At 38.3% G+C, this 27,197-nt stretch overlaps 1 protein-coding gene across 1 annotated transcript; it reads left to right on the plus strand.

Annotated features, from left to right (window-relative positions):
• The first annotated feature begins 7,268 nt into the window (after positions 1–7,268).
• Positions 7,269–26,217, plus strand: LOC121516005 (sodium/potassium/calcium exchanger 3-like). Its single transcript, XM_041797028.1, has 17 exons — positions 7,269–7,697; positions 7,983–8,081; positions 9,668–9,744; positions 9,848–9,922; positions 11,647–11,731; positions 12,381–12,484; positions 12,589–12,663; positions 13,107–13,132; positions 13,233–13,286; positions 14,860–14,996; positions 15,279–15,448; positions 18,570–18,819; positions 20,591–20,757; positions 20,843–20,957; positions 24,438–24,550; positions 25,239–25,304; positions 25,464–26,217. The coding sequence occupies exons 1-17, from the start codon at positions 7,589–7,591 to the stop codon at positions 25,572–25,574; spliced, it is 1,833 nt and encodes a 610-aa protein (XP_041652962.1). The 5' UTR covers positions 7,269–7,588; the 3' UTR covers positions 25,575–26,217.
• The last annotated feature ends 980 nt before the right edge of the window (positions 26,218–27,197 follow it).

Here is a 27,197-nt window from a genome sequence, read left to right on the forward strand (position 1 = left end):
GATAACAGCTGTCCGTTTGTTTCGTGAAAAGCTCTATTTAATTGTTTTAAATGTGCCAAGACCTTTGGAAATTATTAAAGATAACTCTTTTTATATGGTATATTTATGTATGAATTAAAACATATTTTACATTTATCCAACCTTCGCAATATACTTGTTCAAGTTTGAGCTGAAATCCCTTGGGAATTTTAAATTATGGATGGATTAAAACTAGCCACTACTAAATAAATGAAAAGCAGAGCTCCTGCAGACTTCAGCCATTCAGAATGTGATAAACACATCTATGTATTCATAGATAACTCTTTTTATATGGTATATTCATGTATTAAATACAACATCTTTTACATATACAACCTTCGCTGTCAGCATAAAGAGTATGAGGCACACCTTTCTACACAGCATACTTTAATGAATTGATAACATGCTCCTTACTGACTGGCAAACGTGGGTAAATGTCAGTGCCGAGTGCGTTTACAATCAAATTATAAGAGTATAAGTCTGATGGATGATTAAGTGTAATGTTTAAGTTTGTACTTTGGACTACAAGCAGCAGGGAGAAGTGAGCCAGCAGGATGGATTACATACAGGAAAATATGTAAGTGTTTGGTGTCCATATGTTCACATTAATTAACTGTTAGAATTTCTTTATGGTGGTATAAAAAAATTTTGTCACATATTCGTGCATATAGGACACAGATGGAGATGATTGAGAAAATAGCTGAACTGGATTACAGTCAAAGCCACTTGAGAGACCTGAATGCTAAGATGAGGCACTGGCTGGATGTTGCAGATGATGACATGGCAGCGCTGCGCTCAGAGAACATTGACCTTCATCAGCAAGTGAAAGCGTAACTGGACAAACATTAAGCATGATTATCAAGCTTAACTAATTACTGTTATCAACTTGAAGCACTTAAATCAATGATATTTCTCTATTAGCTCTTTGCTGCTTTGTCAGTTTTCCTTTAAAACTATATATGTTTACATTTTTTGCATGTTCATATACACCCCATTTTAGTTCCACATGGGCAGTTTCACTTAAATTTGCTTTCTTAATATCAACTTCCTCTGGGCTTTGATTTAGGAGAAACACCAATTGCAGAGATTATTGAAATTAATTACACATTAAACTAAAACCTGCTGATCTATACTTGTTCAAGTTTGAGCTGAAATCCCTTTGGAATTTTAAATTATGGATGGATTAAAGCTAGCCACTGCTAAATAAATGAAAAGCAGAGCTCCTGCAGACTTCAGCCATTCAGAATGTGATAAACACATCCGTGTATTCATATGACCCTAGCTTTAAAGGTCTTAACCTTTTTTCAGGTATATATAAAGGACAGGGTAAGATAAACATTGGCTTCTTCCTGCTCCTTTTCAAACCAATTCCTTTTGTTTCCATGGGGACTTTTTTCTTTTTCTTTTTTTATGTTAATTTAGCTGGTTGAATAAAAAACTAAATTATTTAAAAAACTAAACTCAAATTCAAACTCAGACTTAATTCCACAATTGTTTGATTTTATTTAATCTAGTATGTGTCAGAACAGTTTTCTTTGGATTTATTGTTACTAAATCTACACAGTTTTGTGGAGAACCTTTCAGGAGGGTGTGTATGTTTTATTCTGGCCTGCAGCCTTGAGAAGATGGTAAGTGTAGCACAGCAGGTTGAAGCAGAGCCTTGCAGGTCACTTCTGCCCGATGACCATGTTTCAGTGAGATGCTGTGAAGAAAAGATTCAAGCTTTGGTGAGTAACTATGAATTACTGGAATATTTTGGGAATATTCAAGCCTTAATACAAATTGAAACAGTGCAGATGTGATGTTGCATTCAGTGTTGATATTTCCCCTTAATGACAGATGTGGCTTGCATTACACTTGTAACACATCAGGAGCAAAATCCTCGATAACACAGAATTTAAATACCATTTATATTACCCATGTACTTTTGTCATTCTCTTAAAAAGGATCCTATGTAAAATACAATGTCAGATATGTTTTGAGAATTCAAAACTTTTACACTTACCCACAGTATCCCATTTTTCATAGAGGGTGGCTGAATGATCAGTGAGGTCTTGATGTTTGTGTTGACCCTCTATGAAACAGCATTTTGTTTACCTCTGCCAAAAAAACAATCATGTCATGCACAAGTTAATCCCAGTAAATTCATATGGATATGTGCTATATAACCAGTTAATTAGGCTGATGGTTCTCACATTAAACTTCTTCAAATGATAAGTGTTGTGTTTGTTTTGTGCAGGAAAAAGAATATACTATTTTAAAGGAACAAAATAAGAAACTGACTGAAGAGGTATGAAATTTGTAGTTTTATACATGAAAACTTAAGTCGGTCATTTTAAACAACAAGTGCACAAAATTCAAAGATTTCAAGACCCTACATAAAATGGCAATTTAATGTTTCAGTTAAAGATCCTTCAACAGCAGAGAATCAAGGACCAGACCAACTTAAGCAAGTTCAAGGATGACCTGCAAAACCTTGAAGTAACTTAATGGGTTCAGGTGTTAACAATTTTGTCTTGTTCTTTTTGTGTTAGTCATTTCACATCCACATTTTTATGTTGTGTTTGTGTTATCAGTGTAGACTGGAGGATGCTCAGTTTGACCTACAGCATAGGGATGAGATTATTCAGCAGGTAATAACGCAGATACCACTGCAGAGTTAACAAAAGTTTGATATTGTCCCAAAGATACAATCATTCTCTAAATATCTAACTCACCTACCTTGACTGTTTGTGTTACACTAAACACTACATAATTTTGAATGTGTGTTTGTGATAGACAAGCACAAAGTTAAAGCACTCTGAAGAAATGGTCGAAGAATGCTCTAACATCATTAAGGTAAGCTCATCTTTTGCTACTCAGTTATGAAAGGAAATAATGAAGTGTTTGAATTACATGAGTCAAAACAGCCTGTTTTCTTACAGAGATAAAAATGTGTAAGGTATCTTCCCATTCCTCATATAAACTGCTTAAAATGATATTCAAAAAATATTGATTTGAGATTAAATTTGGTTGCAAGGCTTTAAAAAACATTGAAGAACATACAGATTTCCCATATGTGCATGTCCCCACAGTGGTGACTGACATCTAGCGCCATATTAACAAATCTTCCTATAGGTACAAAGAATTGCCCTATAGAATGATGATGAAATGACAAGAAAAGTCTAAGAATAATGACATTTCTAAGAATTTCCCGTAAAGTTAACACTAGATCCTTGTAAATATATATAGGTCGTTTCCACCGAGCGGTCCGGCTCAGTTCAGTGCGGCACGGCACGCTTTTTTTTGGCGTTTCCATAGAAAAAGGGTCCCAAAAAACCGACCCGTACCGTCCCACTTTTCGGCACCCTTCCGTAGGGGTGCCAATCTTACCTAACCGTACCAAAAGGTGGAACTACACACACAACAATAGGGGCTGCACTGACGTCATGTCAGCGTGCGACTCAGCTGTTCGCCTCCGGGCTTCAAAGACGGAAGTCTGCTGTGAGAAGCGGGCGAAAACGAGAGAAAAATAGACCAATATCTGCTAGTGGTTAAAGGTGCTCCCCATGTATGCGAGCGGCCTGGGTTCGAATCCAGCCTGAGGCCCTTTACCGCATGTCTCTCCCCCACTCTTGACCCTGTTTCCAACACTATCCACTGTCCTCCTCTATCTAATAAAGGCACCAAAATGCCCAAAAATAAATCTTTAAAAAAAATAAAAATAAGGGTTTTTCAGGACGCAAGTGTGAGAAACATGAGGAGTTTTTTGAGCTGTAAACCATGTAATGCTACTACGTGGGTATCAGAGAGATGGTGTAAAGCCTTGAAAAAGGCATAATACCCCCACTTTAATTGTGCTGCTGCCTGTCTTGGCCAGGACACTCTTGAAAAAAGGTTAGACAAGATACAATAAGAATATTCTGGCCAGTGATAAATCTCGTCTTTGAATCAGCAGTTAGCTGTGCTAAATGCTAGCATTAAATTGATATGACACAGACAAACATCTCTTCATGCCCACACCATTTGCTGATGGTTTATGTTTGTCAAAAGGGCTGATATTTCCTGATATCGATGTTAAACTGATGCAAATCTGCATCCCTAATTTTGTTGTCTATATACTTTTAAGTTATGGCTTACAATTTATTTAGCATTTATGTGTGTTATATAATATAATGTTAATGATTACATTCTAATTACATTGTTAATGATTACATTTTCTTTAATTACATAATGTCTGACCTGAGTCTATGATCAACCGGACATGCTTACTATTGACTCAAGTATTTGAACATTTTAGATATAACTTTAATATGATGAGCTGTTTCTGATTCTCTACTCCAGGATCTCAGGCTGACTAATCAGGAGCTGAGGGTACACATGGAGGACAGACTCTATGAGACCTCACTGTAAGCTCTGACAGATAAAATCATTTTACCTTCTTAGAGTACAATAGTATGTCTCAAGTCATCTGTTTGTAACTGGACTGTATGGTTTGTGATGTTTCACTAGCCCTGTTCTGAATGATGTGGTAGACAAAGATGGGCTGGTCAATTCACCCCTGTCCTTCGCAGAGGAAATGAAGCTGCTGGTATCTTCAGCTGAAATCCAAACCATCATTTCACACTCTACAGATCTCAGACATGTATGTTGAAGAGGACACATGGCGTAAACTAATTTATTCTGTTTAATTACCTGCTTAAATTCTACATTTTTGAAGTTTATGAATGTTGTGATACTTTAATTGAGAGGGGTTGAGTCAGCTATATGGTCAATCCATGGTGAATTCAGCAGCACTACAAGTCCCTGCCTCTGGTCGTAACATGGAGTTGGATCACAATTCTAGAAGAAAAGATCAATGAGAGAACTTGTTTTCAGTTTTATAGCCTGTACTTCCAAAATTGACCACTAGAGTGCACTACTATGAAATCCCAGTTTAAGGTGTAAGTGAACCCCCAGCTTAGCTAACTCCGCCCACTTCAAATTTAAAAAAAATGCACAGAAAGTGAGCAGTTTGGTACTGAGAGGAGGGAGGGGAAAAGGACTGCTTTTTATTTTATTTTATTTTTTAAGGACAAGGTTTTCCAGATGAAGTGGAAGTGACAGTGACTCCCTTCGCCAGAAAGTAACACATAGTCCCGCAGCACTGCTGCCTCAGAGCGATCTTTTGAGGTGGAGGATTTTTCCCCTCCAGAGTCCCCTGAAGCAGGCTGTAGTGTGGTGGTGGACCGTAGTGGTCCTGAGCAGTACCTGTTTGGTCTGTTCGCTCCAAAACCATCATTACTACAGCCGGAGGTCTCGGAGCCGAGGCAGTGCAGGTGCAGGCAGGAGAGGATGGGAGTGGTCTTTGAGTGTTAAAGTCAGTTAGAGGTGGCAACGTTCTACCTTTTATATAGATTTTTGACGTAGAAACCTACCAATGGTAGGATTCTACATCACACAAGCACCGCCTTCTCAGAAAAAAATTGTAAAAGCAGATGTCTGTTTGAGATAATTAACAGTCGTAAAATGCTGATTTTTATCAGTTTGGTGCAAATGTCAGAAATAACACCAGCATTGATGTCTTTTATCTTAATTCAGTCATACTTCAGTGTATAGCTGAAAAAATGTTCACTACTTCTTTTTTCTTTCTTTATTAGGATCCCCATTAGCACTAGCAGAAGCATTGGCTATTCTTCCTGGGGTCCAACACACAAAGCTTTTATGTTGAAGGTGTTTAGCTGGAGATGTAGAACTGGAACAGTTGTAATGTTTTATGCTGTGCCTGCAGGAAGAAACTGAAGCTGAGGATCAGCTGGAACCTAAACATGTCACAACTGACATTCAGATGAAAAGGTACCCTTGTCTGACACCACAAAATGTCTTTTGACAACACGTGTACATTGTGTTACTCTCGTTCATTATTTTTCTTCTGTTTTATCTTAGGTGCGCTGGTCCCTTGGAAACCAGGCTACATAGAGCTGGACTTTTTCTCCTCTTTCTCTTCATGCTGTTTTTTTGTGTGTTTGTGGCTTCAGGAAGCCATGTAGGATCACCTTTTTCCGTCAACACTTTGTGGAGTGGTGCTCGTCTGATGTTGCAGCCTTACTGGACTGTGCATTATGGAGCCTTACCTCCACTTTGATCTAAACATGTAAACAACATATATCTGGCTGATTTTGTTCTACCTTTTGTTGCACCTAATTAATTGCTTATCAGCTTTAGCTCATTTTTCATTTGCTACAAAATGCTGAGGAATTTAAACCATTTAGCTTATTTAAGGTAAGTCCAGCACTGCTACTTAATGTATTATATCACTAAAAATAACTCAAAAGTCAACTCACTGGACAAGTCAAAAGGCATCTGCACCTTGTGTTTTCAAGAGTTTACTTTTTCTGATCTTCAGCTTCCTTTTTCTGTGGTTAAGTCCATGCCATAATCTTCCATCTACCCGAATTTCCCTCAATTCTTTCAGAATAAAAGCAGGTATCCAAATATGGAGTCAGTCTCACTTAGTTTAAGGCTACAAAAATTCAGAATGAACAGTGGAATTTCAAAATTCAGCAAAATTGGGAGATCAATCACAACAAACTACAAAAATGCTGAGATTAATTATAGTTTTAAGAATTTAGTAGTTTAACAGCCCTTTTTTTATACTTTCCTTACTCCAAGACTAAATTCTAAATTTTATATGTAAAGGTCCGATTTAGCAGACTACATAAAATTTGAAGAATGGTTTGGCAAATTTACAATTTACTTTGAGAAAAATGTTTCCCACTATAGCCAAATTAAAAGCACCTTTAATCTTTAGGCAAACACTACCGATTTAAATTGCACTGACTTCAATCAATGAAAAGAATTCCTTTCTTACTCATTTTATTTTGCAGAAACTTTTATGTAATCAGCCACATTTCTGTATTTGGAATAACTTCAGTGGGATTTCTGTAGACACGTGGAGGAACATTAAATAGTTCAAAAGATGAACGGATATAGAAACAATAATTTTACAAACATGACAAAGTCAGTCAGTGAGATACGCGCGATTAAAGGAATAATAGTATACTAAAGCAGTCCGTTGCCTTTTACAGAGGATTCTATTTAATTTGTTGTAATCAAGATATATTGTACATCTTTTACATCTTCTGAATCAAACAGCAGCACTGAGTTCCCATCCTTCCCGTGTTACCATGTGTCTTCTGTCGCCCCACCCAGCTGAAGGAAGGCGCTCCCTGGTGGTCTTATCTGTGAATCAAGGAAATACCTCCTCTCAGACGGAGGATAATAAAGACTGGTCAGATTCAGGGCAGTGGGTGTGTAAAGATAGCCGAAACCAGAGGTACGCCTATCTCTGCGATGATTCATTGTGTGATGTGTGTATAGAAGTGAATGCTGCGTCGCAGCTGGATGTTGTGATGCTGGAGACAGGCCGGATCTATTTAACACGCTCGCATATCGTGCATGGAGCCCAAAGCTAAAACACCTGATAAACGACGGACAGGAATAAGGAATCTTTAGACCAGCTCTTTCCAGTCTTTTTACGACTGTAGTGCAGAGGATTTAAGGTGGTTTCTGGAGACATGTTCTAAGCGGAGGAGTGGCGGCGTCTGGCGGGATGAAGGCGCCGAGGAGACCGAGGCAGACGCGCCTCCTCCCGCGGTTCTGCGTCTGCGGAGTCGGTCTGCTTGCAGCCGCTTGGATCCTCCACTTCAAAAATGACACAGGTGCTGCTCGAGAAAAAAATCCATTAGTTCATCTTTAAAGTCACAATCATCTATGCAAATTACAGTACCACAACCCAATTACTGTATCAGTGATCAATATTACACAACAATGAATGGTTCTGTATCTTGAAAGAGTATCTTTGCTGCACAGCAGACCAAATAAAGTTTGGTCAATATGTTACTAGATGACTGTTTTTTTTTTTTACAAAAAAGAAATACACAGCCTGGAGTAAAGTATGTCATTTATTATCAATTGTGTATGAGCATGTCTATCTCTGTTTATAGGTGCACATGGAGCCTCAATTGAGGAGGATATCTCCTTGTTTAAGAGAGGGCTCATCCAGGAAAAAGAGGCCAACCACACTGACACTATTTCTACATCTGGTGAGACATTTTACCACTATGTGTCTGTGTGACAGGAGAGAGTGCTAAAGGAAGAAGAGGATTAAGATGTGTGTGTGTGTGTGTGTGTGTGTTGGGGGGGGGATACTAGTCACTTGAGATGACCAGCAAACAGACTTCACATAAGTAGAAAAATGAAGTAGTTCGTATGCTTAATGACCCTATTAACTGTGACAGGCTAAGATGCCATAATGAGTGTAAAATCAAAGTGATCTTCCTAACACCAGTATGTGTATGTGTGAGTCCCAGTTCAGTTTGAGAACGTGGCTCCCATCTCCTTCCTTATCTCTTTGAACAAAATGCATCTCCTTCATGCATCAATCAACGTCATCTTTCATTACTTCAAACTCTGAACATCTCGATCTTTCAACACAGCTGGGCTTTTGAGGGGACTCGGTTGCTAGGAAACTGAATGCTGAATTTGTGGTTGGATCGTCGTTAACACGTGAAGCTTTTTATAGTGTCTGTCCTGTTGTAATGACCTACTGATTAGTGGCCTCTCATCTCTTATGTATGCTTGGATCTCTTCAGCTGATTAAGAGAGAAACATCAACAGCATGTCGTGATCTGATGTGAGATTTTCTGGCCATCTGCGGAGAATATTTTGAGCAACATATGGAGCTAGAAAAAGCAGCTATGGGTAATTACAGTACTGATTATGTTTAATGACCTCAGAGATATTGTCTTCCATTGACAAATTCCTATTTTCAAGTGTAACATCCTGTTAGTGGTGATTAAAGTACAGTTTAATGAGTGTGCAAACAAAACCACGTGATAGTTTGTCAAAATATCACACCATCCCTGCACGTGATACCTCCAACTGCACAAGGATGCCTCTGTGCAGCATCTTACCCACTTTTGTCACACTTCTTCTACCAATGCTCTCTGTGACCTGCTTCAAAGTGGAGGTTTTATAAATCCTCACTCACTACCAAGTCAGGAAACCTTGCTGGGGAGCCCATGTATGAGGCAGTGATCCAGATTACTGTTTTGCACTGCCTTATAATGAAAAGCTTCTTTTTAGATGCAGTGAGTTGTAGCATTTGTTTTAGCTTTATTGCAAAACAATGAAGTCCAGGAAAACACTCATTTGTTGTTGAAAAGTGTGTTATTGTGACACATTTTCTAACTCGTCCAAATTAAATGCAAGAAAAAAAAGAGAAAGAACTGAGCAAAAATGTCAATATTATCATTTGCATGGATCTGGTTTGAGGTCACAAGGAGAGCAATGTTGAAGAAAGCAGTGGAAAAACTAGATTTTAATGCAACTGAGCTGATCTAATCTCATGACATTACTCAGTCTGTCTTTGGCCCTCATCCCATCTATTAAACACACACATTTCCTGTACACGTGAGTGGGCGGTCAAGGTAGCGCTTCAGATTACGATTATCTTCACTACTGATCAATCTGCTGATTATCTCTCTTCATCCATTTTTAGAGAAATGCCACAAACTTTCTCACTGCAGTGTTAGAGTTCACCTGTGTTTTTCCCCTCTACTCATACAATGTGTTAATCCTTTTCAGCACTTGTTCAGGGATTTCCCTAATATTATACCTTTTTCTCCAGCTCTTGGTGATTTTCCTGATGATGTTTTTACTCTGGAGCAGAGGAGACAGGGAGCAGTACTCCTGCACGTTCTTTGTGTAAGTGTCAGCTCTGCCTCATTGCCCATTTCAAATGAAAGGAGCCTCCATTTGTTGCATTAAACTTACAAATAGATCCAAATATACTTCTGTTTTCTCCCAGGCTATCTACATGTTTCATGCACTGGCCATTGTGTGTGATGTTTACTTTGTGCCATCACTGGAAAAAATATCAGAGGTAAGAAATAAAGAATTATTGAGTGTGGCAACAGATACTGTGCATTCAGATCCCATCACTTTTTAAAACTCTGTTACATTGCAGCCTGATGTTGTGGTTGGAAAAAAAAACAAACATTTTTATCCTTATGAAATTACACTCAGTAACCCATCATGACAAGGTAAAAAAAAGAATTTTAGAAATGTTTGTGAATTTCATAAAAATTAAAAACTAAAATTTCACATTTACAGAGGTATTCAGACCCCCTTCACTTTTTTCAATTTTGTTGCCTGATGCTACAGCCCTCCACTTATCAGGGCTTTATGGCAAAGTGGCCAGATGGAAGCCTCTCCTCAGTGCAAAACACATGAAACTCACTTGAAATTCGCCAAAAAATGTGAAAACAGAGCACACTTTCATGTTATTTGTACTAAGGAGAGGCTTCCATCTAGCCACTCTGTCATGAGCCCATGTTGGTATAGGGCTCAAGTGATGGTTGTCCTTCTAGAACTTTTTGCCATTTGGACTGAGCTTCAGATCCTGTGTGGAGACACAGGATCTCTGAAGCTCAATCAGAGTGAACATCGAGTTCCTGGTCACCTCTCTTACTAAGGCTCTTCTTTCCCAATTGCTCAGTTTGGCCAGCTCTTGAAAGAGTCCTTGTTATGCCAAACTTTTTCTGTTTGAGAATTATGGGGGCCACTGTGCTCTTGGGAACCTTGCAGTGCAGCAGAACTTTTTATGTAGCCTTCCCCAGATCTGTGCCTCTCCAAAATCTTGTCTTTGAGTTCAGGGACAGGATCTTTTGGCTTCATTTTTGCTTTGATATGCATAATCAGCCGTGAAGCCTTCTATAGAGAGGTGTAAACCTTTCCAAATCATGTCCAATCAATTTGATTTACCACAGGTGGACTCTAATCAAAATGGGAGGCACCTGAGTGAATATTTCAAGTGTATTTGAAAAGGGTCTGAATACTTCTGTCAATGTGATATTTCAGTTTTTTTGTTGTTAACACATTTGCAAACATTTCTGAAGTTCTTGTTTTCACTTTGTCATGATGGGGTACCGAGTGTAGATTAGTGAGAATAAAATGATTTTTTTTTTTCAAGTGTAGCATCAGGCTGCAACATGAAAATTGAAAAAAAATAAGGGGGGTTTGAATACTTTCTGAGTGCACTGCAATTTAAGAGATAAAGGGTTGTTTTTGCTAGAAGTTTCCACATTCTGCAATTGCTATAATCTTTGCAATATTACAGTATGATTATTGTTATTTAACTCTTTACCTTTAAAAAATACTTCCTGTCCTCTCTGTTATTGACATTTGGCCTTTGGTGAATTATTTTGACTGTGGACAGATCTTTTAAAAACTCTTTAACTTTACAGATTGTAACAAGCAACATTTGTTGCAATAGAAATCTTTATTAAAAGTCTGGCATGGTAGTTTTCAGATGTCAAAACCCAACCTGAAGTGACCAGTGCTTTGTGATTGTGTCTGAGTGATTGATTATTAAGCATGGGGACTGATTCTAGTTACACTACAGTGCCTGTGCTCACTACAGCAGAGAGAATTGTAGCCAGAAGTGTAGCTGATTTATGTTTTTTTAATGATATGTATAAAATAAGAAAGCCTTTGGTTATATTAAGCTTTGAATACACAGACTTTTAGTAAGATCAGTTCACTTTTAGGGACTTGTTTATTTGTAATCTATTTCTATTGTACTGTTGTTGCCTGTTTGTCCTTTAGAACCTTGAGCTCAGTCAGGATGTTGCCGGGGCAACATTTATGGCAGCTGGAAGCTCTGCTCCAGAACTGTTCACCTCTTTGATTGGTCAGTATGACACTTATCTAATGATTCACTTATTGTAAGACTTTGTCTTGTGAATTTCTTTGTAAACTGTGATTACCGACAATCTTATGCCACTTTACTGTATTAAAGGTCAAAGAGTCAAGTGTGTTTAAGAAACAGCACTGATTGGCTAATTTTAGGTAATGAACAAGCATGTTAAGCTTTTTTAACGTTTTTCCGGCTCATCAAGTTATGACACAGATGTTCTCAGATGTTTTTCATAAATCAGTGAAGATTTTACTGAGCCTAGATTTAGTTGGGAATAAAACTTTAATAGACAAGTGCTTGTCGTTGACGGACTGTTCATCATGGAAACTCAAGCTCAAACAGGCAGAAATTTCATGATTAAATTTTTAAGATAAAATAAACAAGATGGGCATTAATGATGTATCTTGGATACAGCCAAACACATAATAGGACAGAAATTTTAATTGCGATTGTCTCTGTGCAGTTTATCTAAATAAATGGACTGTGTGTAAAAATCAAAAGTTACTTCAGTGCCATGCTTCCTTAGAACAACATACTGTTTCTGAAATATTTTATTCAAACTCTTGCTTTGACAAGTTACTTACATTTGAATTATTTTTGATTAACCTTTTTTGGGTCACTCTTTCCCACCCTGTGTTTTTAGGGGTGTTTATAACAAAAGGAGATGTTGGCGTTGGAACTATAGTGGGATCGGCTGTCTTTAACATCCTGGTCATAATTGGCATCTGTGGCATTTTCTCTGGACAGGTGAAACACTTGCTGACCCAGACAATGATCATGCAGTTACATCTCATTCCCGTTGCTTTATTAAACAAATGAAAATGTTTTGTGTGTGCGTCCTCTGTCCTTAGCCCATCTCTCTTAGCTGGTGGCCTTTGTTTCGGGATGCTGTTTTCTACATCCTTTCCATAGTGGTGCTCATCCTGGTGAGAAATTCTCCTGTCAGAAATGCTTTCACTCTTGACTGTTTTTAGTTTTTAGCATTAAAAAACATGCATCGACTAAATATTTGGATTAAAGATAACAATTTGTTACATTTCAATGGAAACTTTTACCTACTCACATATAACTAACAACTGACGGATGAGTGAAGTTCTTGTGTAACGTAATTTAAACAAACAACAGTTTGATATATTTTGAATTGATGAAAAGTAAGAACTCACCCAAGGAAAATACTCACTCTATGCTGTTTGCTGATTGATTGACCCTGGATTTTTTTATTTGCTGTCACTCATCAGATATTAATATAAATGTAAACACCTATTCACTGTTAATATATCAGTAGCTATTAGAAAATAAGTAATGTTTATCTTTTGTTGATGACTTGTGAAAAGCTGGTTTTCAAGATGTAATGCAATCTTTTTTCCAGGTTATCTTTGATGAAAAAGTCATGTGGTAAGCTGTAGTTACTCTTATAATGTTGTTGTTTTTTAAATCTAATCTGATTTTTATTGGTATTGATAAAACTTTGTTGGTGTTACTGTGAATGTTATAGGTGGGAGACCATTATCCTTATTTCAATGTATGGAATCTACATAATCATCATGAAGTGAGTCCCTTTAAATCACACATATATTTTCTTTTTTTCTTTTTCTCTTTACTATAAACAAGGAATGCACTGGCAACACAGTTTTTTGACCAAGTACAAGCACTTACATTTGGGGTCTTACCAATGCTGAGCTGGAATTTGCGGTATCCATTTTTAAAAATACAGGTAAAGCTCCCCAAAATTTTCGTGCAGTACACAGCATTACCACCAAGAGTTTAGAAAACAGATTATACAAGAAGCAGGTCCAAGCAAGCTCTTGCTGACATTGATCACTTGCAAGAACAGCAAGGCAAATGCATACCTCTGCAGGATTTCAGTCAATCCTTTTACTAAAATAAGGACGTTTATTATAGGGGTGCAGTGTTGCTCTAAGGCTTTACTAGTGTACAGAGCTACATTAGGACAACGGATCGAACTAAGTGTAGTCCCTTTTCTCTTCCTTTGTGCACAATGGCACATATGCACTCCCTTGCCCTTCCTGCTCAGAGGTAATTTGTGAAATAATCCAGAGGTATTGTCATATAGGAACCAGGAATGAGAAATAATTTTACATGTTTTTTGAAAAGGTAAAGCTAGGCTGTAAATACTATTAACTGTAACATTGCACAACAATGGGAAGCTCTGTCCAGTTGTGAGTTCGTTCTACAGGAAGCTTATAAAAAGTTACAGACTACTTTAGCACCAAAATAACCAACAATTACCAATTAATGTCTTCTACAGCTCCCATAAAATGGGTTAACATAGGTAGAATGTTTCTAAAGTTGCAGGTGTTTTTACCAGTGCCTGATGATGCTGCTTGAACAAGTGGCATGTATGTCATTAACATTTAACTTTTTATCATTTATCGTTACTGATTCCCCCCAGAAAGAAGAACTCACACATTTTTAAATACTTATTGCTGTGAATCACATTAAAACCAGCTCAGCATGTTTAACAGTTTGACTTTGGAGAAAACCAGAGCACAGTGCCACGCTGTGACGCATGAGTACGTGTCTAAATAGCAAGTCCTTGGATCGATGTTTGACAAATAAGCCCGACATCATTAGCAAGAGTTCTGTCATCACTTTTATATTATCTTCACACACATTTTTGTAGTGCCGCTTCTGGAAACAGACACACCGGAGGATTTTATTTACATCTGCTCATTACACAGCACCTTTTTGAATGACATTAACTAAAGCAATACTGTGGGTATTTTTGAATATCCCAGTTTACAATCTTACCAAATAACTGCCCATTCCTAATACTGAGTACCAGTATTAATACTTGAAATTATTGTTTAAGTTTCATCTGATGTTTCTTACCCCTCCTCTTGGAGATTAAGCAGTGCATAGTTTGCACCGTGATGTACTTTGTCATTCTCATTCATGTTAAATATCACCAATCTGCAGACATGGCTCTAACTTCAGATGCTTTCTCAAATGATGAGTGGCTAACTTCATGTCTTAAAATTAAAATCGATTATAGAATCGGCAATGTTTTATGAGTAAAATGAATTTGGCTTTGTATCAGCAACATATCAGTGCATTCGTACATGAAATAATACATGATCCCCTCTTGTCTCATTGTGTAGGTTCAACAGATCTCTGTACAGCCTGGTAGAGACACACTGCAGCAGAGCAGGTCAACCGTGTCTGAGCAGCCTGCGAAGGACGACGGCTGTCGGAAGCATTGGAGACTGTGACAACGACATGGTGCCGCTGAAGCCAGGTGCAGGAGCTCGTGGTTGTACGTGTGCATGAGTCATCCATATCATCACAATGTTCTCTCTGTCTCTTAGCAGTTCTCAGCAGACCTAGTGACACAGTTTAGGCTGCTTTTCAAACCCAGTTTTGTTTCCCTGTGGATTTCAAACACTAAAATAAACCACTTTGATGTAGATTTTACCATGCTCCATTGCTCTGTACTCTTTGTCATCCTAAATCATCCTCTTCTCTAAACGTTTGTCTCCTGCTAAGCTACATCTTGTACATCTCCTTACACTTTCCCCAGATTCCAGTGTGGTGGCCGGCCAAGATTCAGGGGTGATGAGGGTGGATGAGCTGCTGAACAGGCACCCCCATCAGCTCTCCTTCTCAGAGGCAAGCCTCCGCCTTCTCATCACCCCACATTTCCCCCCCTTCACCCGCCTGCGCATGGCAGGACGCATGGTCATCAATGAGGTACACTGCACGCAGCTCACCTCGCTCACGTAACATCAAGTTCTCCTGGTTTTTTCAGCTGGGTCGGTGGGTATGTGGATGTTGGTGAGAATCAATGTGTTTGCACTTTTGTTAGCCCTCCAAACACTTAGATATTAATAGAAACCGAACTCTGTTTAACACGAGAGGAAGAAGGAACTCTTACATTTTTAGTTGTTCAAAATCAGAAACAAGATCTTATTTCTCCAGCTTGTACACAGCACTTTGTTTATGTAGTTAAAATAATTAATTCAACAATAACCCAAAACTTTAACTTTTGCCAACCATTTTAAAAAGCTAGATATACAATGCAGAGATGAGAGAAATAATCTACTGCATGCTGAAAATGACTCAACTGTGACTTTGTTAACAATGTGTTTCACCTGTAGCTTCTGTGGGTTCACCCAGCATACTTTTTTTGCATTGCCTAAACAAAAAGATATTGCAGTTGTGGAATCAAAAGAGGAGCTTTCAGTGTTAAACTGAAACCTTTAGTTAAATTTTCCAAAAAAAAATCCATCATAATGCCAGTGCTGTACAGTGGGACATATACGTCGCAAATGCTACAAGAAAATTGGTCTGTGCTAAGAGGTTTTCACTCCTCATCGCACAGGTGCTATGACTAGTGAGAGAGGTGTGTGAATGCCAGACGTGCAGATAAGACTTTAAGTCTGACTTGTTGCTCCAAAAAATTCACTCTACTTTGATTTGAAATTTGAATTTCATGCCCAGTCCATTTATTTCTTATTTCTGGTACATTTTAGATTCAAGCGGAATGTTATTTCCTCTAATAATAAGTAATCCTGCATGTCTGGAGCGCGATTGGCCACGCTCCGCGATGTTGAGAGACTGACCTGCTGCTGCTCTTACAGACGGCGTAGGCTCAGGGCAGATGCAGTACAGGTGTCATGTTGAAGAGGAGTGCTGCTATAATCCCAAGTTTTATTTTAAGGCACATGGGCTAGACGATGTTATAAACGTGTAATAGCTGCCTTCTCTGTTAGCCTCGTCCTTTCCAGTTACGCACAGACGGTCACAGTGAGTTGGCTGTCAGTGAGAGGACAGAGCACTCAGTCTGCATAAACTTCTGATTAAAGATTAACGTGTAAAAAAATGCATTTTTTTCTCCACTAATATCGTAGCTGCTTCTGTTTGGTCAACAAGCTAATATGTGTCTGAATGTAGCATACAGGTCTGATATGACAGACAGCAGTGTGACGGAGAGATGAAGGAGAGAGAGAGAGAGAGAGAGAGAGAGAGAGAGAGAGAGGAGCACAGAGGGGTTTAACAATTCAGCCCCACACTGCATAAACTTTGTGTTTATTGTTAGGGTAAAGACACAGTTTGGAGACAGATTTTTTTTAAATTACCATTGATCCCCTTTAGTACTCATGTTATCATGACGCTGTTAGACAGAAAAGAGGGATTTATTCATTTACATTAGCTCTATAAACATCAGACCCTAGTGTGATACTACAGTATGGACCAAACTCTAACAGTGTTTAATGAGTGTCTAATAATGTTAGGAACATTACTCTGAGTATCAGTAAATATATAAGGGGTGTCCAAACTATGGCCCGTTGGCCAACTGTGGCCCTTGGTCCTTTTGAATTGACCTGCAAGAAATCAATTGAAAAGGCCCACATAAGACCCTAAAACTTAACTATATTTCTAAGTTTGATTAGGAATACACAGTATTGGAGTTTATACAATATGGAGATATATACAAATTAAATTTCACAGATCAATACCAATATATAAATGTACAGACCTAACACTTCAGTCCTTGAAACACAGTTTAAGGATGAACAAAGAAACATACTTTAGTCTCTAGAACACACTAAAGTTTAAGTAATAAGGATGAACACAGAAAAAGACTTCAGCTGTCAGCTGGTCCTGTCTAAAGTAGGAAAAAAATAATGAATACAAACAAAACGATTCCATCGGCAAATAGCACAAACTGAGCTCATTTGGTCCTCTGTCTGATCTCAAGGTCTGATTTCCAAATCATATTGCTCTAATCATTTTGAAGCACCACCATTTCTATAAAGTTAGTCAGCTTCCAGCAGTTGGCTCTTGTTTTGTGTCTGAATGTGGAGATGAACCATCAGCATCTCTTCTCTGTGATTGGCTGTTTGCTTTGGTAGACATTAATGAGAGCTGTAATTTAGGCTGTTTTGGTTTTGTTTTTCAAGTACATTCACTTGCTAAGCATATATTTTGGTTACATGTTAGTTTCATAGCTGTAACAAACATTTTATATTATGTGCTACAGGTTTTGTGTTCTGTGCTACAAGATTGTCAACCTCTGTAGCAGCTGCGCTATAGGCAAAAAAAGTTAACGTACAGCCCTGCATAATGCAATGGTGCCACTGATCTGTCATAGAACTGGAACTATTTTTGGCGTCATTTCTTAAGTTCAACAGACTTTCTAGGTTAAGCTTCTTTCACCCTGGAAAATAGTTAATTTTAGACTGTTGTTAAGCTTTTATTTTCATATTTATTAAATATGTTGTCGCAGTATTGCTCCTTAAGTTTGGTGAAGGCTTATCAGCTATAAGATACTTCTCAGGTAAAGAGGAAGATTTTGATATGCTTATACTTTCTTCTATAACAGACAAAAAAGTTTTTAGTTCATACCTTTACAAGTTTCGACGGAATGCTTCCGTCTTTGTCAGAAGTGTCATCTGATGGTAGTGTGACGTGTCCTTATCAGCTGATCTTATGGAAGATTTTGAATACACCATCTGACAAGCCCATAAAGTAACGCACACAGACAGCTGCTTTTATGCATGTTTATATCCCAGAAACAAAAGCAACAAAGATCTCAGTCTCCTTCCTCGTTGCCCCTGCTCTCCTGCATGTGTGCCTGCCAATCCAAATTAAATTGCAACTGCCAGTGCTGCCCCTGCTCTGTGCCACAGCTCTGCTTTCCTCCTCCCTGCTGGTGTATCTTACTTGGTGCCTGATTGCGCCCCTCACTGCTGCTCACATCATTGCTACAGTCATATGAGGTCCTTTGCATAAGCTTGCTGCAGTATTTCTCTCCTAATTTTGTTTCCTTTATTTCCCTGGTTTAATCACCCCTTCACTTCTCCCTCAGAGGCAGAGGCTGATTAGAGCCCGGGGAGCCTCGGAGGAGGGAGCAGCTTCAGGGGATGAAGGTGTAGGTGCTAATGGGACTGTGGTCGAGGGAGACAAGCAGCTGCCGGAGGGAGAAAGGGAGAGAGGTAAAGAGACCATGGGAGAGGCAGATGCCATGGCCCAGCCTAAAGATGAGGAGGATGAAGAGGAGGAAGAGCAAGAGGAAGGAGATGATGAAAACGCTCCCTTTAAACCTTTTGTCATACCAGGTGAGTTCTTAATGACCAGCATACCACAGCAACTGGCCAGTTGCAGAACGGCATGACTTTTAGAATATATCTAAAGCTCATTGATACAAGTCAGAGTTTCTGTGGATGCTGCAGCCTGTCTGCTACATTGAACCCATTTTTAATTGAAAAACTAAGACTTTTTGTTGACTGTTTGAGTTAATAGTTCACCCAAAGAGACTGAAAAATAAGACTGCCACTAAAATTTGCTAAGTACAAAATTAAGAAGTAATTTCTCAATTTACTATATTCAGACGGCCGTAAATTTCCTAATATCACACTTGATTTAAACCTCTACCGTTCTTGTCATCTTATGCCTTACTCCACATCATCAGAGGTACTGTGTGTAAAATTTGGAATATGAAACTGAAATATAAAGTCCAGTTCTGACCAAAGATTCACAACAAGACAGATTGAAACTTGAAACGGGTCAAAAGCTGGCCAGTTCACACTGCTTCCATTAGAGTGGACGATACATCATTTCCCTAGCATCAACTCTCACAGTCACTCAATTTAAAGTGATTTATTTCTTAAGTTACTGTACAATAAATCTGTCTCTGCAATAGGGAAAGTACTGCACAATAATTGTTTTTTAATGTGTTTTGTTGTCATGATAATGCATAATGTTTAAAACATATACAGGTGCAAGAGGGTGATTGATCACTAAGTCGTCCTTGTCATCACCATGGTAAGGTGGTAGCACAATTTCAAGGCACATGTGGACACACAATGCTTTTCTAGCTCAGTCTTGTTATAATGAAGATATCTAAAAATGAAGTTTCCACTGACAAACTTAGCTTATAAAGCCTTTAATTTCTTATGTATAAGCTCATATAGCACCCCCTGCTAACATGGAGGAGACAGGAGTGTTTCTGTTCTGAATTTTCTGTGTGAAAAGTTGTATGTAATTATACTCTACTTCAACAAATAATTGTTGGCACTTACAGCCTTTCAAAAATACATTTCGGGTTCACATTTATCTGCCTTGACACCAGCTGTCTGTGACTTGATGAGCTGAATTGAGGGCAATATAATAAGATGGCTTGATTCCCCGGACCCCAGTTTGAGAACCACTGCTTTAAGTTGCATAAATTTTGGGGAGTTTGGCAAATTGTTACTTCATGCTTTTGACTTGAACCCAATGGACATAAAATGTCCTTCCAGTTTCAACAGCAATTTTGAGGGGAGGTGTGTTGAAATGAGTGTGATTTCAGTAGTATGTGATCATACAACACTTTGGGCTTTCCAGACTCACCATTAAAGATAGTAGTCTTGGTGACACGGTGACACAAAGATTAAGAACCCTCTCATATGTTTTTGTGTTTTTAATTATGATAATTATAAAAATAATTTTAATTGTGTTTCCAGGCTCTCTTCCCATATGCCCACTCCACTGCACTCTTATAAATGCAGAAACACAAACAGAAGCATCCACACTTACATGCTCTCATGCAACAGGGAGATCAATCTGAAAAAAATATATTAAAAGATTTAGGTTTGAGGTACAGTCCCGCACTTAACCACAGGATTTAATCTAATCTGTTTGTATAAGAAGTGATTTATCATGACATAATAGCAGACAACTTCTATGTGACACTTTCTCCCTCTTGTCATAGTTTTCCAATGATTTATTGCTAATGCAGCTAATTAAAAAGTGATGACACTCTGAGGCCACATGAATCATTTAAACTTTTGGATGAATCTGTTATGAAGGGAAACTTGTGTGTATATGTGTCTGTGTTAATTTCTTCAGATGGCTGGTGTATGCGTGTGAAATGGCTGCTCTCTTGGCCAGTGAGCGTTCTGCTTCACTTCACCATCCCTGACTGTAACCAGCCACGGTGGGAGCGCTGGTACCTGCTCACCTTCCTGTCATCCACTCTCTGGATAGCCCTCTTTTCCTACCTCATGGTCTGGATGGTAGGAAAGATCCAGCACACTTGACACAATCTAGTTCACACTCTAACATGTTTGTACAAAGGCTCTTTCCTCTGTGTCTGTTTAGGTGACCATCATCAGCTACACTCTTGGAATCCCAGAAGTCCTCATGGGAATCACTTTTTTGGCAGCTGGCACCAGTGTCCCGGACTGTATGGCCAGCCTCATAGTCGCCCGACAAGGTGAGTGATTGTGTGTATTTTTTTAACAGAGTTTCTGCAGATCCTTACAAAGTTTTAAAAAATCTAATTTTTACTAAAGAGTGGTCTTACATTTTAGAAGGAACTTTGACTTAGAAATGTCTTTATCCAGTCTTTTATCCTACATTTATTCAATTTTAATCATTCTTTTTTGAGTTTATGCTTGTTGGGTATGCTATGATAAGTATCACTAATACCATACATTTATACAAAATAGGCATTAAATGTTCCAGAATTCAATATATTTGGGGGTTCATTGCCTAAATCTGTTTGTCCTATATCAATTGAAATTTAATTAACAGTAACTTAAACAAGAAAATTCAGCTTTGTCTGGTGTGCCAAGATATCTCACCTACCCTTTTACTTTTGACAGTTTGTCTCATAAAAATGGTATTAATTTTTCTCAGCTCAGGTCTAAAAATGGTCTTGAAAAGTCTTTAATATGAATCCCTGTTTAACCTATTTACTCTGTTAATCAAAGCCATTTATACAACAATTGACAATTTGGCAGAGAATGTAGATTATTACTTTGGAATTAAAACAAAATGGACCATTAAAACTACCAATAGATCTCGCCCCTCCTCTGATCTGGATCGAGAGGTAGTATCAGAGCCGTAACAGACTTTTCCGCGGCAATTGTGAAAGGACATCATGGCATTCCGCAACAGCGAGTGTGCGCTGCTGTCTCAATAAACGGGAGATTTAAAAACCAGCGCGGTTTAATCGAGCAGCATTTCATCGTAGAAAACAATGGGGATAAAACAAAGAATAATGTGGATTAATTGGAGAGACTGCGAGGTTAGAGAGCCGATCACACTCTGTACAGGAGAGGAGAGAGCAGACACATCTCTGCTCACAGCAGCATCTGAAAAGTTCCATGATGTGTTCAAGTGAGCTCGGTACTCTGAAGTTTCTGATCGTCGATGTAAATACGTGCGCTGTGACACTGCTTAAAGTCAGACCTCCAACTGTGAAACATGGAGGGAAAAAAGTGATGCAGCGGAGGAAGAGACTGGAAATCTTGCAGCTTAAATAGGCCACTAATTTAGGAGGACGTGAGTCATGTGATTTCATTAAGATGCATGCCAGGTGTGAATCATTGCCCTCGAGATTACTGACAGAACTAACTCGCAAGCCTCGTTTTTTTTTTCTGGCACAGTTCTATGTCAAAATATGTCATTTGTAGGGAGGTTTATTAAGGTAAAACTTATGAGAAATGGCAGGATTTTGACAGCATGGAGATGTTGCCATCACACTGCAAACTCCTGCCTTGTGTAAAAGCGTGGATGCCAGCGCGCAGATGGTTGAGTGGTTGAAGACGCACACCATGTATGTGGGTGGTCCAGGTTCAAATCCGGCCTGTGGCCCTTTTACCGCATGTCTCTTCCCACTCTCTTTCCTGTTTCTGAGTCTATCCACTGTCCTCCTAACTTGACATGCCAGATGGATTTGTTTCACACATCCATCTGGGAAAGCTTCAATAGGAAACGTTTGAGGAAAGGCAGAGGCTTTGAAAAAACTCAGAGTGTGATTGGGTGAATGTTCCGTCTGTCACATCTCTACGGGCCAATCAGAGCAACAAGACACGTGACGTAGCCGCTATCGAGCTGTATGTGCGCAGCTACTGAGGAACAACATGAAACATGGCGACTGTAGACAAGTAAGTACCCAACTTTTGTCATTTTTGAAAAGAAAACAACTCACTGTTGTTCTTTGTTCTTCTTTTAACGAAGAAATGTCGTCAAGTTCTGATAAAACTGGCACTTTAGCAGCATCCACACTACTCTCTTCCTTCATAACTGCACCAGCTCTTGCTGCTGCTTGTTTCCATCACGACTCTGCTGCGCCTGAAAGTACTGCCCCGCGTTGCTGATTGGTCCTGTCACTTTCTAATCAGGCCCAAACAGTTCAGATGGGAGCTTTGCAAGATGGATCCGCCAGAGAAAAACTAGGGAACGGGCATATCCATCTGCTTTGCAAGGTTACTGTCCTCTATTTAATAAAGGCATGCAAAGGCCTAAAAATAAATCTTGAAAAAAAAAAAAGCGTGAGTGTGCAGCAAAACAAGCCATCTGAAATGGCCATAAATGACAGGATTATTCATCCAAACCCATTGAAAATACATGAAACTGTCTGTACTTTTAAAGACTTTCACCTTCGTAACCATGTAAAGCATCTTGCCCTAAACTAAGGGTTGAGACCCAAAACGTGTCATGGACCTGTTTTTATCAGGTTGCCAACTGGCAGAGTGAATCACCTCAACAATGACTCAATTCATTTTCCTTATTAAAATACGGGTAGAATTGGTGTTCTTGAATTGCAGGTAAAATTGATGTTTTTGCTCCACATGCTGAAGAGCTGTGCTCGCCGCATCGCAATTTTTTGCATTTCTGCATTGACTTCATTTTTCAGGACCAGAGGTTGCCACCTGAATAAATTCACAAATGTTGCACGTAATAGATGTGGGTAATTGGAACAGCTGCATAGCTAATATGTTGAAAAACATCATGAGCTTTTGATCTTATGTTCCACCATGATTCTGTTCTAGTTACTTTTGCCCAAAATTTCAACATTAAGGGAATAATTCCACTGTGTAATGCTGTCCTGTCCTACCATCTTACTAGCTCAGTCAGGGGCGATGCACACACACACTGACACAGCTGTGTTTACTTTCCACTGGCATGCAGCTACGTGTCCACAGGAAGGAGAGAAACAGAAACAGTGCAGATGCTTAGTGGAGCTTTGTTCTTTTCTTTCTTGTTTGTGGCCTTTTATGAAAAAGCCTAACTTATAACAGATTACTTGAATTGTGAAAGTAACACATTATGTCACTTATTACAACATAAAAGTAATCTGAGTACCCCAACACTTCAAATGGTGTGGTAGTGTTCCTTGAGGCAGGTCTAAGTGTGCCATGGGAATTTGTATAACCACACAGTATTACTAAGCTCTACATAAATTTAAGTTACTCTTACAGTTTTGAAGGAGGCTATTTTGAATGGAAATGGATATGGTTTGCCTTGAGATTTTGGCTTGAGCTTAAGTGTGGCAAAAAAAAGGTTGAAAACCACTCCTCTAATGGATTACTTTGTGAATCATTACTACCAACACTGGCGAATATGACATTCAATAATTATAAATAGACATTTGGTTTAAGTCTCTTGAAAATACCTAATACCCCTAACAGGTAAATTACAGGTGCAGTGTCATAGAAGCATTTGTAGATACTGACTCTTAAACAGTGAATGATACAATAAGATACAATATGATATGGGACACTATTAAAAACATTGTCTTAGATGCCAAGTTCTTCATACCACATGAATCGTGCTTTTGTTCATCTTAGAAGCTTTGTCTGATAAGTACATGACTGCGGAAATATGACCTGGACATGATATCATTCAAAGCTCATATTCTTACATGGACTCCGTTTTGTGCGTTTGTTTGTCTCTGATGTTGCAGGGATGGGCGACATGGCTGTGTCCAACTCCATTGGCAGTAATATTTTTGATGTGCTGCTGGGCCTGGGTTTTCCCTGGGCACTGAGGACTCTCATAGTCAGCTATGGATCAGTGGTAAACTCAGCTGCTCTCTCCACCCAATATTGTAAATTGTTGACTTGAAGTATGATATAAATGGGATAATATCGTGTTTGTGTTGTCCATTCAAGACATTCATGTTCAGGATTTGGAACTTTTCTCAACTGATACTCAGTGTTTAAAGTATAAACATAGATGAAATGGACAGATGTACTGTGAAGCTACAGTTTTCTTGAATCCTCATCCCATTGGACTTACCTGAATTGTACTGGTTAGAAGACATTCAGTGTCCTGAAGTTAAAGGCAAATAAAGCCAGTGGCTGAAAAAGAGAGTCTTTAAAGGTACAGTGCATAACATTTTGCCTAGTAGCATTTAGAAGAACAAACTTGGTAAATATGAAACATAGTATTTATAAGTTGGCCTTTCAAAATTAGTTTTTACTTGAATGTATAAGAATGCTTCATTGTTATTGACTTGGCTTGGTGGAGTTTTAGACGTAGACATACAGACCTACATGAGCTGAAGTCTTATACTTTGAATATCCTCATTCTTTTATCTTTAATTTTTTTTAGGGACTTAAATTGTAGGTCAGAACTCTATTTAAGTATCGTATTAATATCGGTATTCATTAGAATTAATTTGTAAATATTAGCATATTGGATATCAGCAAAGTCCAGTATTGTGCATCTCTAATGTCAAGACTTTCTGCTCTCTGCTTTGCAGGTGACGATTAACAGCAAAGGCCTGGTGTACTCAGTGATTCTGCTGTTAGCCTCCGTCACTCTCACTGTGAGTACCGTGATTGAAATACTTTTTGTGACATGGGAAAACTGTTGATATCTGTTTTCCTGGTCTAAAAGTGTTTTCAGTGGAAACTGTTTTTATGGCAGTGCAACTGGAATAGAGATCTTTTTATCTCTTTTTTTGTCTGATTGTCTCTCCCCCCAGGTCCTGTGTGTCCATCTGAACTGCTGGAGGTTGGACCGCAGGTTGGGACTCTGCCTCATTCTTCTCTACGCCATCTTCCTCCTCTGCTCTATCGGTTTTGAGAGGCTTTAAAAGAAATATTCACACTCCACATACTGAGTCACACAAAAAAGCTATCTGATTTCCACATTCACTGCTGTCATTATTCATCAGATGTGTAGGCAGATGACTTTTCATGGCATTTCACATCTTTAAAGCTGCATTGTTTACCTTTGATAAAACAAAAATTTTACATAGTTTTGTACCGAGCACCCCTGACCAAGATTTTGTGAAATAAACCCAGCTGAAGATGCACTATCTCCAAAAAAATTTAGAAAGTATTGAATTTGCATTCCGAGACAAAGAATATTGTACAAGAAACCCAAGAGTGTGTTAGTTTACCTATAAATACTTAATGACTGCCACAAGTAACCTCAAACACCAGATGATTATATGTGAGTTTCTATTGTTGCTTCTCAGTGTGCACTTTTGTCATGTCAGATTAAATGTCAAGTATTCATCATACATTTGTAAACAACATAGCATGGCTGACCATCACACTCCAGATAATTGCACTGAGCCACTGTTCTGGCCTTTTTCAAAACATAGCCCTGTTCTTGTTTCCTAAAAGCTTTGCAGCACAGATGGGTGTGATTTTGTGAAGGAACAAATGACACTGTATGCTTCAATTTGATTTTGAATGCCTGTATTTGGAGAGACTCCTGGTGTGTGTATTGTTGAGTGCAATAAAATATTTTTCTTTCTGTGAAGTTTGACCTCCACATCTGACAATCCATGTACTGTATTATTTATCCTACCGTTTAAATTAATTTACTTTTGTGCTAAACTGTATAAAAAAGCTGCATTTAAGCAGTAAAATATATGCCATGTATTTAATGTAATGACAGTAGAAGAAGAAATTACATAAATATGCTGTTATTAGTTAATGATATGCATTCAAATTTGAGTTGCATAAAATCGCCTGTAAGAGCATGAAAATAAACTTCTAATAGAAATACAAGTAGGTCCTTTTTGACAATGGTCAGTTTCCAAATAATAAAGCCCAAATGGACTTTGACTAGATATCTTGTACAGTATTTTAAGTAGTTTGTACTATACTTAAATCTTTAAAACTTCAATCCTAGTAAAAATGAAATAAAATTTAAAACCAAAGCAACAAAATATGAATTCCTTGGCCATTATTATTGAGTAATGTCTGTTTGATTTCCAGAACTAAACATTGTACAAGGTGTTCAAAAAGATTTGCAATCACTGCCAATATTTTTGTGCAATTTAAGACAGTCCTCTAGCTTTTAATATGGTCATTTTTTCGGTAGTTTGTAGGCTATTGGATACTATTTATAGTGAAATTTATAGCATTTCTTTCTGTGGTATTTGAAAAGTATCAAAAATTTGACTACCTTATTTCATTGAGCTGCATAATGTTAAATCTTAGATGTAGTGAATTACAAGTGTAAATTAGCTCTAAAATTCCTTCATTGCATTGCATTATTTTGTGACATTTTAGTGGCTAAGAACCCATTTTTCTTATAGTATAGAAAGAATCTGTTTATGTTTCCATTTTACTAACGGAGTTTAAAAAATGCGTCCAGTGAATTTAAATCAATCTGTATTTGTACAGCACCAACTTCAACTTGTCAGCATTTATGCATGAAATAATTACAATGAATTAACATCTGAAACTCGTACTTTAAT

Source organism: Cheilinus undulatus, linkage group 10 (genome assembly GCF_018320785.1).
Source record: "Cheilinus undulatus linkage group 10, ASM1832078v1, whole genome shotgun sequence".
NCBI lineage: Eukaryota > Metazoa > Chordata > Actinopteri > Labriformes > Labridae > Cheilinus > Cheilinus undulatus.